Raw genomic sequence first — 14,609 nt, 5'->3', positions numbered from 1 at the left:
CAAAATCATGTTACCTGCAAATAGAAATCGTTTTATTCCTTCTTTTCCCAGCTTGATTCCTTTTATTACTTTTTCTTGCCTAATTGCTGCCCTGGTTGGAACTTCCAGTATGATGCTGAGTAGAAGTAGCAGAGCAAACAGCTATCCTGTTTCTGATCTTAGAAGGGACATTTTTCACTCTTTCCCTGTTATGTACTATAATATCAGCCGTGGACTTTTTGTACATGCTTTTAATCAGGTTGAGGAAGTTCCCTCCTATTCTGAGATTATTGAATATTTCTTATGATGAAAGGGGTTGGATTTTATCAAATACTTTATCTGCATTTATAGGGATGATCATATAGTTCTGTTTTGGGTTCTATTAATATGCTGCGTTCCATCCGTTGATGGAAACTCCCATTCCCAGGAGAGATCCCTCTTTTTTTTTTTTTTTTAACTTTTATTTATTTATGATAGTCACAGAGAGAGAGAGAGAGGCAGAGACACAGGCAGAGGGAGAAGCAGGCTCCATGCACTGGGAGCCCGACGTGGGATTCGATCCCGGGTCTCCAGGATCGTGCCCCGGGCCAAAGGCAGGCGCCAAACCGCTGCGCCACCCAGGGATCCCGAGAGATCCCTCTTGATCATGGCGTGTATTCCTTTTCATGTGTTGTTCAATTCAGTTCACTAGTGTTTTGTTGAGGGCGTCTGTATCTATTTTCATGAGGGATATTGGCCTCCTTTTCTTAGGGAGTCTTTGCATTTGGCATTAGGGTGATGCTGACCTCGTGAAACAAGTTAGGAATGATTTCCTACTCTTCTATTCTTGTGTGTGTATGTGAATTTTGTGAAGATTCAGTATTAATTCTTCTTGGAATTTTTGATAGAATTCACCAGTGAAGCCATCTGGACTCGGGCTTTTCCTTAGAGGGAGTTTTAAATTACTAGCCCAATCTCTTTTTGTTATGGATCTATTCAGATTTTCTATTTCTTCTTCAGTTTTAGTTACTTGTGTCTTTCTAGGAATCTGTCCATTTCCTGTCTCACGACGTGTTGGTGGACGAGTATGCGTGGTATCCCCTTAGAATCCTTTTATTGCCGTAGGGTAGGTAGTGATGTTTTCCGTCTTTCATACCCAATTTAGTACTTTGAATCTTCTCTCTTATTTCCTTTGTGAGTCTAACTGAAGGCCTGTTAATTTCATTGATCCTTTCATAGAACCAATATGTGTTTGCTGATTTTCTCAACTTTTCTATTCCCTATTTCATTTATGTCCATTCTGGCCTTTATCATGTCTTTCCTCCTGCTTCATCTGGCTTAATCCACTCTTCTTTTTCTAGTTTCTCCAAGTGGGAAGCTGAGGCATCAATGTGAGAGCTTCTTCTGCAATGGAGGCATTCAGAGGTGTAATGTCTCTGTGAGCACGGCTCTGACTTGGTTCCCTCTGTTTCCATGTACCGCATTTCCATCAGCATCCTTCTCCTGTGAATGTTTTCTTTGATCCTTTGGTTATTCAGAAGTGTGCCAGTTAATGTCACTTACATGTGAACTCTCCAATTTTCCTCCTACTGTTGATTCCGAATGAAATCCCACTGTGGTCCAATATCATGCTGTGTGTGATCTTAATCCTTTTGAACGTACATACTGCCTCTTTTATGGCATGTGAGCCGCCCTGGAGAACGTTCCCTGTGCTGGAGAAGAATGTCACGGTGTGCCCCAGCTGGGAAGGGGCGGGAGTCTCAGGGCAGGTGTGCAGCAAAGAGCACAGTGCCCGGTGCTCTGGAGGAGGCGCATCTCAGAGCCCTCATGGCATCGCTCATTCCCCGGAACTTTTCAGATCAAGAAGGAGTGTCTGGCCTGTAGAGGAGCTGCTGCTGTGTTCAACATGTCCTACTTCGGGAAGTTCTATCTGGTGGGCTTGGATGCGAGGAAGGCTGCCGACTGGCTCTTCTCTGCTGATGTCAGCCGACCCCCAGGTACGACCTCCAGAGGGCCATGCTCCTTTCCCTCTCCGGCACCAGGAAAAATTCCATGGGCACTGCCCTGGGGACTGACCCTGTCCCCACTGGGCTCCTCTAGCTCATGGCTCTGCCCCATGGCCTGACCCTGGGCTCCCTGTGCCTAGACCCCTCTGCCCTTATTGCTAAGACCCAGCCCTTAGGCCCCCGGCACCTTCCTCCATCCCTCCTCCCCACCCTCCTTCTTTACTTTGTTCCAGAAAGGGTAAAAGGCATCAGGGCCTCAGCAAACATGTCCTGGGAACATGGAACCCATTTAGTCACCCCCATAGGAAGAGTCTCCCCAAACAGGGTTTCCAGAATTCAATGAAAATACAAGAAGCTCAGATAAATTTGAGTCTCAAGTGAAGAATGAACGGTGTTTATGTATAGGTGTGTCCCATGTAATATTTGGGATATTCACCTCCTTTTTTATTTACTACCCTCCGCCCACCTGTCCATCCACCTAACAACTCACCACCCATCCCCCTCTGTATTAGCACCTTGGCGCTGCTGTAACAAAGCACCACAAACTGGGTGACTTTAAACAATCGAAACATATCTGACAGTTTGGGAGGCTTGAAGTTTGTGAGTAAGGCGGGGCTATGTTCCCTCTGAGACCGTAGGTAGGACCCTTGGCAGCCTCTCCTGGAGGTTCCTAGGAGTTCCTAGGCTATGGCTGCATCCCTGTGGTCTCTGCCCTGTTGTCACACAAGCTTCTCCCTGCTTGTCGTCTTCTTATTAAGGACGCCAGTCATCCTGGGTTATGTCCCACTGTAATGACCGTCTTAACGTGATTACATCTCCAAAGCCCTATTTCTTTTTTTTTCTTTTTTTTTAATTTATTTTTTTATTGGTGTTCAATTTACCAACATACAGAATAACCCCCAGTGCCCGTCACCCAATCACTCCCACCCCCCGCCCTCCTCCCCTTCTACCACCCCTAGTTCGTTTCCCAGAGTTAGCAGTCTTTACGTTCTGTCTCCCTTTCTGATATTTCCCACACATTTCTTCTCCCTTCCCTTATATTCCCTTTCACTATTATTTATATTCCCCACATGAATGAGAACATATAATGTTTGTCCTTCTCCGATTGACTTACTTCACTCAGCAAAGCCCTATTTCTGAATAAGATCACATTCACAGGGATCCCTGGATGGCGCAGCGGTTTGGCGCCTGCCTTTGGCCCAGGGCGCGATCCTGGAGACCCAGGATCGAATCCCACGTCGGGCTCCCGGTGCATGGAGCCTGCTTCTCCCTCTGCCTATGTCTCTGCCTCTCTCTCTCTCTCTGTGACTATCATAAATAAATAAAAATTAAAAAAAAAAAAAAAGATCACATTCACAGGTACATGGGGTTGGGACTGCAACATATCATTTTGGGGGAGGACAGAGTTCAGCCCATTACACTATTTCCCCAGCCAACCCCCCTGCCACCACTTACACAAGCACCCCCTGCTCAGCTCCTCTTAAACCTCATGCTGACCCACGTGCCCCATCTGCCTCCCTATCCACAAACCCCGCCTGGCACACCCCTCCATCCACCTTCCCCTTCACCCTCCATTCATCCACCCATCTATATAGTCATTTGTTCAACAGACTTTAGGAGCCTCTGCTCAGGCTCTATGGGTGCACCAGAGTGAGACAGGAGCCCTGCTCCTGGGAACTTTCCAGCATGGTGGTGGGTTGCGGGTGGGAGGGTGATGGGGGGCATCCAGGTCCCGAGTGGAGGCATTTCAAGAAGAAAGGAGCTCCACTCTTGATACTTGGCCGCCAGAGGATGGCCGTGCTGGGTGACTTGCCCATCCCTCCCTGGGCCCCTCGGGTGTGGCCGCGTCACTGTGTGGAGAGACCTCTCCAGGGCATCCTGTCCAACGGTCACGCAGACCTGTGTGTACTGGGCTGTGCCGAGGGGCCGCCACACCGAGTGGCTCACACTCTGGCTCTTCCTCCTGCCCCAAGGCTCGACTGTGTACACCTGCATGCTGAACCACAGGGGTGGCACGGAAAGTGACCTGACCGTCAGCCGCCTGGACCCCAGCCCCCAGGCCTCCGCCCTGGCCCCTGCCTTTGAAGGTAGGAGATCCCCCCCGGGCAGAGCAGTGTTGTGACCTCGGGCCCTGCTCTGGTGACCATGGCCGCTGCGGGTGCCGTGGACAGGGAGGGGCTGACGGGAGCTGCTCTGAGATCACCTGTCGGGCCCATGGTGGCCAGGGCTCGGGAGATGAGAGGTCTCGGTTCAGGCGGAACAGTGGGCTTTGTTCAGGCAGTGGCGCTGGGCTCTGAGTAGTGCATGACTGTGTCTTTGAAGCTGTCCAGACTGCAGTGTTGGAGCGGCCACAGCGTGCGCACGCTCAGCACGTCTGCCCAGAGCAGAGTGAGCCAGGGAGAGGGCCGTGCCTCCCACGTGGAGAGGTTAGCGCCTCTCTGCCATGAGCATCTGTGCTGCCTCGACTTTCATCTACGCTGAATCCCTGCTCAGGCTGGGGCAGGTCCTTAGTTCAGTGCTCTAGCTCCTGTTGGGTTGCCCTCCATGGTCTCTTCACTTTTGTTTGCATGCCCCCCAGTGACGGTCTGCTCAGTACCTGTATTCCCTGTTTGCACAGCCCTGACTGCCTCACTGAGCCAGATCTGCTTCCCGTCACTTCAACTCCCTGCCCCTACCCCCTGGTTCCTGCAGGAACAACCTCAGCCCTAGTCCTGTAACAGTCTCTGCTGGGGAAGAAGAGAGATGGCTGAGGTTCGCAGAGTGGGGAGAACCCTCTTTCTCTGAGAAGAGGCCCTGTTGCCACCTCTGGATTTGCAGAGGAGAAAGGCATTTCCGTGTGGCTGACCGTGTCAACCAGGGTGAGGGCCAGGAGACCAGAAGTGCTGGGAAGTGGCCCTTTCAGAGAGCCAGGCAGCCCCCTGGCTCCAGGCCTGGCTCTGTGCTGCCAACAAATGTAGCCGTGTCCTCAGTGTGCCTGGATCCGGGTCCCTGGGGTTAGGGGCTGGGCTCTGGCCTGGGCATTGGGAAAGGGTGGTGCACTTTAGTGAGGTCAGGAGCCCAGGACTAGCTACTGAGCACTCACTGCGGGCCAGCAGCCTGTTTGAGGCACCAAGGATATTACCATGAACCAACCTGAGAAGATTCTGACCCGTGTGGCATTTATATTTCTGATGGGGAGGAGGGGTGGCGGGACAACTTCGCTTCACTGACCACAGAATCCTTTGGGGTGCATTTGGAGGTCGAGGGTGGGTGGGCCTCTGGGGTAGCTGCGGAAAACAGTGTCATGGGGTAGCACTGTCCGACAGGAGGCCATGAGCGTGGATGAGTGCTCCCGCGGGGGGGGGGGTAGGGTTCAGGGGGCCTGTCCCTCCTGACCCCTGTGGTGCTGAGGCCAGAACAGTAGTGGGCTCAGCCGGAGCACGTGTGCTACATGAATGAGCTCATCTGCCCATTCCTTCTCCCAGTGCTCACTAGAGCCTTCACCCTCGGACAGGTGTGTGCTGATGGCAGAGGCAGGAGCCGAAGGAGGCTGGCTGTGCCTCTGGGATCCCATGGTATGGACCCACCACTGTAGAGGCAGACATGCCAGGAAGAGCCCATTAAAACACCAGAGTGGGATGGTGGAGGCCCTGGGAAGTAGCTGAGCTAGGATGGGGAAGGCTTCCTGGAGGAGGTGATGTCTGGCTGGAGCTTCTGGATGGGCAGGAGGTGCCAGCTGGAAAGGTGCCTGCAAGGAGCTGGGGGGACAGGCCAACAGGGGCCATTTGGAGAAGGGCTGGTGGGAGCTTCATGTGGCCTTGAGCAGAGGGTAAGGCCTGACAGACCGTTGCCCTCCCTGGAGAGCAAGTGTAGCTGAGAGTGCAGGACAAAGGGATCTCTATGAGAGTGCAGAGGGCCTACAGAGGTCCCCAGCCGGACCCTGCCACTGCCTGGCTCTGTGGCACACAGCTCGGAGCCTCAGTTTTCCTGTCTGGGTAATGGGGGGCGTTGCTAGTTCCCTCTCAGTGGGGAGCTGTGGTGAAAGCACTTTGTAAACTGAGTCACTGTCTGAGGGCACACCCATGATACGCCTTTTGGGATGATTCCGGTGGATCCCTGGCCAGGAGGGTTTGAGGAGCACCTGCCTGGCCAGGGCTGAGGGAGGAGCAGGCTCTGCAGCCGAGGTACAAGGAAGGGGCTAAAGATTCGGGAGACTCTGGGGCCTCCACATCAAATCACAGTCTCCCGAGAGTGAGCGAGGGGTCTGCGTTTGGCCTGTGAGGGGGGAAGTGTGCGCCGCGAGGGAGGCACGACAACGCCTGTGTCACAGGAGGCTCTAGCGCCTGCTGACGGGCCTGGGGACAGGGCCAAACACGAGAAAACCCGTGGTGTGTGGACCTTGTTTTATTTTCAGCCTTCAAAATTACCGCTCCTGCCATGAATATGCATGTCTGGTTGATGTGCGTGTTTTAGATGGGGGTTCATTATACCTGTTACATCAGATCACCGTTAAGTCAAGAGGATGAGGCGATTTGCATTTGATCAAGGTTGTGTACACAGCAGCCGTCAGTCCTAAACGTGATCTCGATTGATCTTTCATATTGCGAGGGGAAAACCTGCTTGTAGGAGGTGTGTCAACAACACCGAAAGGTGCAGCATAAAACCTGCCGCCCCCAGCTCCGCAGCTGGAACCCGCGCCCCAGGACGCTGTGCCCGCTGACCACCCTCTCTGTCACGTCTGCTGGCAGGCTGGGCCTGGAGCTGGGCCAGCTTGGCCTCGGGACCTGGCACTTAGGGTCTTTGGTGAGGGGCAGCTGCCCCTTTCTTGGACTCCCGGTGGCCTCAGTAACCCACGTCCTTCAGGGACAGGCCTCTGGTGGCTTTAGGCCACTGGGCCTCCGCAGAGTCACAGCGAGTGTCGGGGCCCGGGGCCAAGGACACAGCCAGTGTCCTGTAACAGTCCCCAGCCCAGGGACCGGGGCCCTTGGGGGGCTGACTGGTCTTTTTGGCTTCTGTCTCCTTTTGTCCTCATCAGTTTTAAGAGGAAAGAGGAAGGGAGGAAACATGATCAAACCTGGCCAGGACTTTGGTAGATATTTTTATCCCGTGGATGCTCTTAACAGCCCTTTGGGGGCAGGTGTGGCTCTGCCCATCTTACAGATTAGGAAACAGGCTGGGACAAGTGAGAATGGAGGCCAATGAGCCAAAAAAGCGAATCTGGGCCAGGCTGGTCTGGTGCCAAGACTTATGTGTTTCCCAAGACAGGGTCCTCCTGGGTGGGAGAGAATAGTTCCCCTGGGAAGTGTCCCCAAGGGGGTAAGTAGCAGGGGTTTGCAGAGCAGCCCTTTCTGCCCAGCCTCATAGTCCAAAAGATCCAAAGGTGCATGCAGGGTATGGTCCCGGCTGTAGGGAGATTGTGAGATGGGGACAGAGGCTGGTCCCCGGGGAACAGGCAAGGGGGCAGACCACTGCAGTGAGGTGGTGGAGGTGCTCTGCAGGGTTGGGGTAGGGTAGGTAGGGAAATGGACTTCCCAGAGGAGGGGACGTTTGAGCTGGGTCCAGGAGGGTGAGGAGGCGTGGCTCAGGTCCTGGGAGGGACTGGCCCAAGAGCCGAGCTGAGAGTGCCAGAACCAAGTACCTTGTGAGGGGATGGGGGCCACAGGGCAGGCTCTGACAGGCAGGGGGGACACTGCGGGGACCATCCTGAGGGCTGTGGGAGGGAGGGCGGGAGGTGGAGAGGTTGGACAGGCGTGGGATTGGAGGCTGGAGCCAGGAGGGGACAGATCCAGCCATCCAGGCCACAGATGCTGCAACCCAGACGGAGCCCCAGCCGTGGGCACAGAGAGAAGGGGCTTGGAGATGGCTTGAGGAGTGGGGGTGAGGAGACAGCAGGGCTGCGGGTGACCCCAAGGTCCAGTCATCTACCAGGAAGTGCCTCGAGCTCTGGTATTCAGGGAGGGCTTCCTGTAGGCTAAGGCCTCTGAGTCGGATCTGGAGGGACAGGCGGGATTAGGGGAGCAGAAGAGCACACAGCACATGGGGTGATGAGGTCAGGAATGTCCCTGGGCTCACCTGGACGAGGTGGGAGGAGGTGGTGGGGACCACAGCCCCTGCTTCTGCTCCTTCCCCAGCTCCAAGCTTCCAACTGGTTGCCCCCAGCCCAGCCCAGCCCAGGAAACTCCCATGAGAGTCCCGCTAACAGGTGCTCTTGGAGAGTGAGAGAAGCCTGGTGCCCCTTCACCCCCAGGCCTCGGCCACCAGTTGTGCCCTCCTTTGCCAGAGAAGGATAGTGAGTGCCTACTTTTCAGTTACAATAGGGGTGCTGTGCGCCTGTTATCACAATGGCTCACGGCTCTGGGGGAGCCCCTGGGAAGGGCCAGGGAAGGGCACTTAGGAGGATTCTCCAGCCTCTGGAGCTCCCTGGCCATCTCCGCCTGCGAGCTACGTCTGAGTCTGGGGTGGCACTGGGCCTGCGGGGACCGATGCCAGAGCCAACAGTGTCCAGGGCTGAGAGAAGCAGCTGCCACACAGGACCCCGAGGTGGAGGATGCCTCACGGGGCAGAACCAGCCTTGCCGCCGGCTCTGGGCCCTTCCCAGGGGTCCCTCCCACAGTCACGGTCCCACTGTACAGATGGAGAAGTGGCTGGGAGGTCAGGGATCGTCCAGGTACCACCGCTCTGAGGCGGAGTTAGTGAGGAAGGAAGGCAAGGGGGAGGATGCCAGGGGAGGGACAGAGATGGAGGGGGCCCCTGCCTCCAGTGACCAGTGAGGCACAGGCCGCGGCTGAATCTCACAGTGTCCCTGGGATGAGAGCACAGAGGCTCAGAGAGGCTGTGTGATGGGCCTGAGGCCCCACAGCTGGCCCAGCTCCCGCTCCCCAGGCCGGCAGCTCCCCCAGGACACTGGGCTGAGGCAGGCTGCCCTCCGTTCACCCCTACCCGGGGGGCAGTGAGGCCTAGACCATGGACTCAGAGCTGGACAGAGTCTAATCTTCCACTGTGTGCCCTCTGTGAACCTCAGGCTCCTTTTCTGAACCCCTGGGAATGGTGATGAGCATCAGCCTCCTGGGGAGAGTGAAGGAGATATTGCCTGTAAAGCCCAGCCCTGTACCAGGCGCCGCGAGTCCTGCTATGGCCAATGGGGGGACCTGGAGACCAGGGATCGGGGGAGCATGCAGTGAAATGAGAGCCAGGGGGGAAGAGACTTGTCCAAGCCCACCCAGCATTGATGACCAGATGGAGCAGCATCTCCCTGGGGGTGGTGGTGGTGGGACCTCTGCCCCTTCCTGGGTCAGGAGCTCTTTGAGGAGTGAGTGAAAGCCTCAGAGTCTCCCAGAGAAGTGTTCCCTTGCCATGTGCAGCCCTTGGGGGTTCTAGAGCTTGGCCCCCACCCCTGCTCCCCGATGAGATCCAGGGCCCCCGGGGAGGGGCCCCCATGCTCTGCCTTGTGTTGTTCACTCTCCAGAAAAGAGGACATGTCTCCTCAACCCGGAGGCCTTGGGCCTCACTGCACTGCTTGTGCCACCTGCGTCCTGCTGTCCTGCCCTGAGTCTGCCCTTCTGTTTCAGGGGACGGCTACTACCTGGCTGTGGGCGGGGCCGTGGCCCAGCACAACTGGTCTCACATCAGCACAGTGCTGCAGGATCAGAAGTTTCGGTGCCAGCTTATCGACGGCTCTGAGGACCTGGGCATGATCAGCATCCAGGGCCCCGCCAGGTGAGGACAGGCCCCCACAGGGCTGCCACCCCCATTCCAAGCCCCTGAGACCCAGACCCAGGTCCCTCCAACCACTTGCTGGTCCAGAGTGGGATGTGCTGGTTAGTTAGACGCTCTGGTGAACTCCGAGACGCCACACCGGACAGATCATTGTCAAAGCCCTAGGATGCAGAAAAGCCCTTGATGTGAGTGTCGCGCTGAACCGGACAGTGACTCAGCATCTGAGGGCTCAGGGGTCACAGGAGGGTCTGTGTGTGATTCGGTATTTGCGGAGCTGCATCCCCACCTGCGAGGAGTCGGAGCTGGCAGGGTCCTCAGATGCGGGCTTGTGTGTGGAGCTGCAGAAGCGGCCTCGGCACAGGGCGCATGAGCTGCTGTGCGCTTTGGAAAGATCCCTACAGCTGGGCTTCTGGGAAGGGGCCCGGGGTTTGGGGTGGGAGGTGGGGAGAGGCCAGTGGGGAAGAAGAATCGTGTTCACAGCACCCACTGGGCACCTGTCATCTGCCAACCCCTGAGCCGACATCTCCTGAAACTGCTACCAGCAGCCCTCGGGGGTGGTCCCAGTTGTGCTTGTTCTTCTTCAGTGAGGAATCAGAGGCACAGAGTGGCGGAGATCTCTGCCCAGGGTTGCACAGCTAGCAAGCGCCAGGGTGGCTGGGCATGCACCCTGTCCTCTGCCCCCAGCTCTCGGAAAGCTGCACACCCTGAGCAGTCGCCTGTCCTGAGGAATTATAGACCCTCCGTGAGATGCTGTGCCCGGTGCAGGTGCTCTGTGACCCCAGAGCCCAGGGGTGCATTGGTTGGGGGGGCCCTGCCAGACTGAGAGGTGCGGGAGGGGCAGGGGAGGAGGGGAACCACTCCTGGGGGCATGTGTAAAAGGAAGGACGCACCCGCCCCCCGCCAGAACGGTGGGAAGCGCTGGCTGCTGAGAGGGGGCGGGAGTGGGGGGAAGAGTGGATGGATGTGCCCACAGCCAGACGGCGCCCTGCCGCACCCCTGACCAAGCATGCTGCATCTGGGTCCCGTCCCCATGGCCGGCAGGCCTCCCGGGTCCCTGGCTGCTGTGCCCAAGCCCCGCCACGGGGTACATTCTCCCGGTGCCTTTGAGCCGACGGAGCCAGCAGCTCCCTGTGCTGGGTCCTGGGCTGGCCCACCTCCCCTCCCAGGGGGTGCAGTAGCCGTCTGTGCGTGGGCGTGGCTCGGGGCCGCACAGCAGACGGGCAGGACACGCTCGCTGGATGAATGTATAGGACCTGAGTAGATCCTATAGGTCACGTATTGGTCCAACATGCGCTAAGACAACACTTGGGGGCAGCCCCAGTGGCGCAGCGGTTTAGCGCCGCCTGCAGTCCGGGGTGTGATCCTGGAGTCCCGGGATCAAGTCCCACATCAGGGTCCCTGCATGGAGCCTGCTTCTTCCTCTGCCTGTGTCTCTGCCTCTCTCTCTCTCTATGAATAAATAAATAAATAAAATCTTAAAAAAAAAAAAAAAAAGACAACACTTGGGCCAAGCCCTCGAGGAAATGAGGGATCACGCTTTGGAGTGCTCTGGAGGGATGGTGTTCCAGGCACAGGAAACAGCAGGTGCAAAGGCCCTGTGGCAGGGGTGTGCCCATGCATCTGAGGGAAAGTGGTGAGGCCAGCGGGAGCAGGGCAGTTGGAGACAGGCCCGCAGAGCAGAAGGGGTGGGAGCCTGTGGGTCTAGGGGCTGTTCCTCTGAGTGAGGGGGGCTGAGCAGAGCAGAGACACGGGCAGACTTGGGCCATATAGCAGGGTCTCTGAAGCTGGGCCGGGCTGCTGTGTGAGGAGCCCCAGCGGCTGGAGAAGCCAGGACTCTGAGGAGGGAGCCATGAGCTGTGTCCAGGGGGTCAGTGGAGAACCGCCCACCTCCTGTACCTCATGGGAAGCCTCCCAAGGTGGGTGCAGGTGACAGTTGCCTCCTTCCCCTGGCAACTCCTTAGCTTCCATCCCCGTTCCTGCATGAGCGACAGCCTGGCCGGCACCACCGGCAGGGGCTAGACCCTCGGAGCCATCATGCAGGAAGCCTGTAGCACAGGATCCGGCCCCTGGGCCGCACTCAGGGACCTGCTGTCTTGTGGAACTCTCTGGAAGCACTCCTCCATGATCGGGTGGCCCAGCACAGTCACCACTAAGCTGTAGGTGGCCGGCGAGACCGGATATTTGATGGTAATTAAGTTAAACTCTAGTGGCCCACATGCGTGTGGCTGGTGGAGACTGTACAGCAGTGAGCGGTCGCTGTCGCTGTATCCACGTCCGGGTACACGGCATGTGCTTTCTCACGGATTCCTCACGGGCCCCGGGGGAAGCGTTGCTGCCCCTGTTAGAGGACAGGTGGTGCTAGGGGGTGGGAAGTCGGGGACACGCACACCCCGCATCATCCTCACAACACTCCAAAGGTTCTGTTATGTACGGGGTCCCTCAGCCTTGACACCGTGACCTCTGGGAAGGTCCAAGGGCATTGGGCAGCATCGCCGGCCCCCACCCATTCAGTGCCAGGAGCACCCCCAGCCGTGACGACCAGAAATGTGTCCCGAGGTGACCAGGTGTCCCCAGGGGGCCTGCTGGTCCGTGATGACCCCGCATGGCGGTCAGGCTGGCGGTGGTTGTGGCCGGGGGTGTGGACCCGGGCCCTCAATGGCTCGTGATGCGGGAAACTGAGTTCAGAGACGTCAGCGGGACGTCTCTGGCCCGAAGCCCTCAGCTAATGAAACACAAAAGCACATAAATCCGTGTCGACGAAAGGGACGTGGCTGTAAGCGGGTGGATGGATGGACAGCCGGGGTGAGGGCCCCGCTCCGTGTCCAGTTCTCTGTGTTTGCTGGGGGTTTGGCCCCGGGGGGACAATCGCTGCCCCTGTTAGAGGATGGTGGGGGCGAGGGTGGGTGGGTAGGGGTGTCAGGACTTGAACCTGCATGTCTGGCCTGTGCCCTCTGGCGCTACCTGCTGCCCCCTGGCCCAGGGCTGCATTCGGTAGCCCCTTTGGCGCCCACAGGGCTCCCACCCAGGGCTGCTGAGCCCTGTCAAACCTCGACCCGGGTGGCAGCTCCTTCCCTGGGATGCCAGGGAGGACGGCCTCCTGGAAGTCGGGGGTGGCTCTCTGGGGGCTGGCACCACGTGGGTGCCAGAGCGGGTGTTACATAAGGTGCTGGCAGGCTGCAGCGTGCTGGGCGCCTCGGGCCGGTGTGGGTGGGCAGCTCCAGCAGTGTGGGGGCAGCGCTAGGATGGGCAGTGCTCTGAGCAGCAGTGCCCCGCGGCCCCTGCCCCCACCGGTGCCCCTGTTGGGGGCTGTCTCCTGCCAACCAGAGCCCGCCCTGGGGCGCCAAGCTGGGCTATCGTCAGTCGGTTCTGTTCATGTGTGCTTTCTGCGCTGGGCACGTCAGGCTAGGAGCCCAGGTTCAGGGGGTGGGGACTGGGGGGGGTCCAAGGACAATCCATGTGAGAGGTGCCCTGGCGGGAGATGTATCACAGCTTTACGACCCGCATAAAAAGGGCATCGGACCCAGACTCAAGGGGTCAGGGAGGGCTTCCTGGACAGGTGGCAGCTGAGCCAAGACCCGAAGGATGACAAAGGATCTCACAGGGGCGGGGATCTGGGTGGAATGCCAAGGAGTACAGGAGGAGTGGACGAAGGCCCCAAGGGAGGCAAGGGGGGGCAAGGTGCCCAGGAAGTAGGGTTTCCATGGATACTGAGGGCTTTGGGCCCAGCGAGGTCTCAGGTGACCCGTCACGCTCCAGAGCGGGTGGGGGAGGTGAGGGGAGTGGCCCCTGCCCCCAGGGAGCTCACAGACTAGCCCTGCCCATAGGACCTGGGGGCATAGGGTCAGGTCGTTGCCCCTGGAGCCCGTGTAGGTCTGGCCGCCCCAACCCCCAGGCTGGGCTCACTGCCCCCATCGTCGCTCCTGCTGACGATGTGGCTTTTTTAGCCGACCGTATTTTTGGGCGTGTGCTCATCTTGACGCACTTTTATTACCCCCCTGCGTGTCATCAGTCTGCCCCGTGAGGACAGGGACCTGCCCTGCGCACTGCTGGACCTGCCGTGTCTTGCTGGCCCGGAGCCTGCGCCCAGGAATGCTCAGCAAGGGTTTGTCGACTGGCTGACTAACCAACTTTCTTCTCACGCACAGCCGGACCATTCTCCAGGAGGTGCTGGATGCAGACCTGAGCAATGAGGCTTTCCCTTTCTCCACCCACAAGCTGGTGAGAGCTGCCGGGCACCTGGTAGGTACCAGCTGGTTGCTGCCTCCCGGGCTGTGGATGGCAGCAGTGTCCTGAGGCCGGGACCGGGAGCCTGGGTGCCCTTGTGCCAGTGGGTCGACTTCCCTAAGCCTCTGTCCCACGCCCCGAGGGAGGGACGGGCTGTTGGGAGCACAGAGGGGTGACAGGTCAAGTCAGGCTTCCCTGGAGCTCTGCCCAGAGCCTGGCACCGACTGGGGGGCTCCCTCACAGGCTTCTGCCCCGAAAGACAGCCTTGGCCTTGCCGCCTGCACAGCCACCTGTGGTGTCCCCTCCTGAAGGCCCAGGGCATGGCCTCTCGAGTCAGGGGTGGCGTGTACTCCCCCCACCACATTGGGAAGCACAGGGTGGGACGGCAGAGCACCTGGGGCTCACGCAGGGCCCTGTGTTCTCTGAGGAGGTGCTTGTCCTTCCCTAGCGCCCTCCTGCCCCTGCCCACCCAGCATTGTGGGTGTGGGACGAGGAGGGGCTGCTGGGGCAGAGGGGGGGCGCACCCCCAGGAAGTCCAGGTTGCGCGGACCCCTGGGGACGGTGGGTGACACCAGGGCTCCATTGGACCCGGCTCTGGTGGGAAGCTTCCTCAGAGACCAGGGGCTGGGGCCGGGGAGGCTCTGGGTCAGCCCATCCCTTCCCTGTCCTCGCTGTCCTTGTTGGAAGTTAAGTGTCCTGACTCCCCGAGGCCAAGGGGAGGAGCAG

The 14,609-nt window shown here is 58.3% G+C and overlaps 1 protein-coding gene across 3 annotated transcripts in view; it reads left to right on the top strand.

Annotated features, from left to right (window-relative positions):
- Positions 1–14,609, top strand: part of SARDH (sarcosine dehydrogenase) — a 63,215-nt gene that overhangs the window by 31,160 nt on the left and 17,446 nt on the right. For all 3 annotated transcript variants that reach the window (XR_007413075.1, XM_025475678.3, XM_049114371.1), the window contains 4 exons: positions 1,817–1,955; positions 3,938–4,051; positions 9,512–9,659; positions 13,805–13,898. Coding sequence is in view for 2 of the 3 variants with exons in the window: in XM_025475678.3 (XP_025331463.3) it covers positions 1,817–1,955; positions 3,938–4,051; positions 9,512–9,659; positions 13,805–13,898 (495 nt within the window). In the remaining variant the exon portion in view is untranslated. The remainder of the gene's footprint in view (positions 1–1,816; positions 1,956–3,937; positions 4,052–9,511; positions 9,660–13,804; positions 13,899–14,609) is intronic.

This window comes from Canis lupus, chromosome 9 (genome assembly GCF_003254725.2).
Source record: "Canis lupus dingo isolate Sandy chromosome 9, ASM325472v2, whole genome shotgun sequence".
In the NCBI taxonomy this organism is placed as follows: domain Eukaryota; kingdom Metazoa; phylum Chordata; class Mammalia; order Carnivora; family Canidae; genus Canis; species Canis lupus.
The sequence above is the reverse complement of the archived record's forward strand: the minus strand, read 5'-3'. Positions and strand labels throughout refer to the sequence as shown.